The 2,212-nt window shown below is 62.7% G+C and overlaps 1 protein-coding gene across 1 annotated transcript; it reads left to right on the top strand.

Moving 5' to 3' along the window:
* The first annotated feature begins 280 nt into the window (after positions 1-280).
* LOC137163462 (ribonuclease-like) lies at positions 281-706 on the top strand. Its single transcript, XM_067563712.1, has one exon. It carries the CDS (start codon positions 281-283, stop codon positions 704-706), a length of 426 nt encoding a protein of 141 aa, XP_067419813.1.
* Positions 707-2,212: the final 1,506 nt, after the last annotated feature.

Genomic DNA, 2,212 nt, shown 5'->3' with positions numbered 1-2,212 from the left:
CGCGCACTGCCGGGTGGACGCCCGATCCCCAGATCCGAGCCCGGGTTAGGAAAGCAAAGCCCGAAGCTGAGGTTAAAATGCAACGTAGACGCTCCACCGACGGGAGCCCCACAATGCCCGGGCGTGTGCGGCCGTGCAGATGAACCCGTGGGGGGCTGTTTGGCCATGACACCCCCGCGGCGGGCAAGCCTTCCTGGTGCTTGAAATGCCCGGCGCATCCGTGTCAGTGTCCCCGCCTCTCGCCCGCCACCCTCTTTCTCCCCTCCAGCCTGCGAGGAAGATGACGGTGGGTGCGACCCTTCTCCTGCTGCTCACCCTCTGGCCGGCTGCGGCCCAGGGAGAGACGCAGTGCGAGAAGTTCCAGCGGCAGCACGTGGACATTGCGCCCGGCTGGGAGCCCGACCTCAGCCTCTACTGCAGATGCATGATGTTGCTGAGGGACATGACGGTGGATTTCTGCAAACAGCTGAACAGCTTCATCCACAGGGATCTGGCAGTGATCACTGCTGTCTGCAGCGCTGGGGGGACCCCCCGCCATGGGGATTTCCACTACAGCAACTCACCTTCCAATGTTACAGACTGTCGGGCGCGGGGGGCCTGGCCCAACTGCAATTACTGGGGCTCCGAGGACAAGAAGCAGATCTGCCTGGCCTGCGACAACGGGGAGCCAGTGCACTACGGCAGGCCAGCAGACTGCAACTACTAAGCCGTATGGGGGGGGGACTGAGCCCTGCCAGTCCCCCATGCTCTGGCCACGCTGGCTGCCCCCCGCCCCTGGGGTCCCGAACGCCAGCCCCACCCCGATGCCCTGCTAGAGAATCCGGGAAGCTCCCCAGGAGGGGCTCACCCCCTGAAACCGTCAACGGCCTCATTGCTCAATGATTGCAAAATGGAACGGCCTTCCCCTTGGCCCGCCCCCTCCCTGCCCCCAGGGCCATTATACAGCATAGCCGCCCCCTCCCCGCCCCCAGGGTCATTATACAGCATAGCCTTCCTCACCCCCAGGGCCATTATACACCCTGGGCCCCTTTTTCCATCCTGTGTCCATGGAGGGCTGGGTCAGGGGATGTCCCCAGGCTTATCCCTGGACCCTGTTGTCCCTTGCTTCTTCTTGCAATAAAACAGCTCTTGCCCATGCGGAGCGGCTGTGTGGTGTTTGTGTGTGTGGGGGTGTTGCTAGAGACACGCTCACGAGTCCCGACAAACCCCCCCGCCTTGCTGCAAAGGGCTGGGACACAGCGTATAGGGCCTTGCCCCTCCAGGGCTCGAGACTGGGGCGTCAAGGGGGGTGGGGAATGGGGCACGGGGTGTTTCCCCTCTGGGGGGCTCCAGACCCTGCGACACCGGATGGCAGACTGCAGTGGGGAAAAGCTGTTGGTGCCCCCCCCGACACCATGCGACCGCCCTTGCGTTTGGTGTTTAATACCAAATACGCCCAGTGCAGGGGGATGCCCCAGATGCCCTCAGCCGAGGCGAGGGACGGCAACGCCCAGAAAGATGTTGTGACCGCCTAACGCCCCCCCACGAGCCCAGGGCACAGACCCCTGGGCTACGGAGCCGGCGGGGTGAGCGCCTTGCTTTCCCCCATTGAACCCCCTTTTCATTCCACGGGGGTCTAGGGCACATTCCCAGCTGGAGGTCCTCTAAAAGAGCATCCTGCAGCCCCCCCATACGTGTCACTTCACAGAAAGGTTTGGGGAGGAGAAGCTGAGGAATTTAGGTCCTGTGACCCCATAGAGGGGGGCCCCTGCCAGGATTCGGACACCCAACAACGGTGAAGGTCTCCGGTAGCCTTGTCAGACCATGGAAGGTGGTAGCGTGGCCACCTCCCGCTGTATGAGGCATGTCTCATCCTCCTCACCTAGGGGAGCGTGCATCCTGGCACCCAGAAATCTCGAGGTCCCGGCCGGCCCGAGGGAAGGCCCCTTTTTCCTCTGTAGGCTGTGGGTTTATTTCCTCCCTCCGCGGATCTCAGCTCCCAACATCCTGGTCTTAGGGGGAAAGAATCAGATCTGCCAGCTTCTTCCAAACCCGGCTCAGCCGGGATTTGAACTTGTGACCGCGCACACAGCAAATAAGGCTCACAGACACACCAGACCGCCTGATGCCCAGGGGTGGGGGGAAGGGTGCACTTTACCGGAGGCCCTGGGGGGCCAGCCCCAGGTCATGAGCTGGTACGTATGGATTGTGGGAAGGGGCCCGTGTTACAAGT

This window comes from Emydura macquarii, unplaced genomic scaffold, assembly GCF_026122565.2.
Source record: "Emydura macquarii macquarii isolate MOO-44397 ecotype Brisbane River unplaced genomic scaffold, CSIRO-AGI_Emac_v2 contig_2544, whole genome shotgun sequence".
In the NCBI taxonomy this organism is placed as follows: domain Eukaryota; kingdom Metazoa; phylum Chordata; order Testudines; family Chelidae; genus Emydura; species Emydura macquarii.
Note: the sequence above shows the minus strand (reverse complement) of the source record. Positions and strands in the feature narration are given on the sequence as shown.

What these genes read in the sequence shown, in the direction of transcription:
- LOC137163462 (XM_067563712.1), top strand. Translation starts at nt 281, where the DNA reads ATGACGGTGGGTGCGACCCTTCTCCTGCTGCTCACCCTCTGGCCGGCT.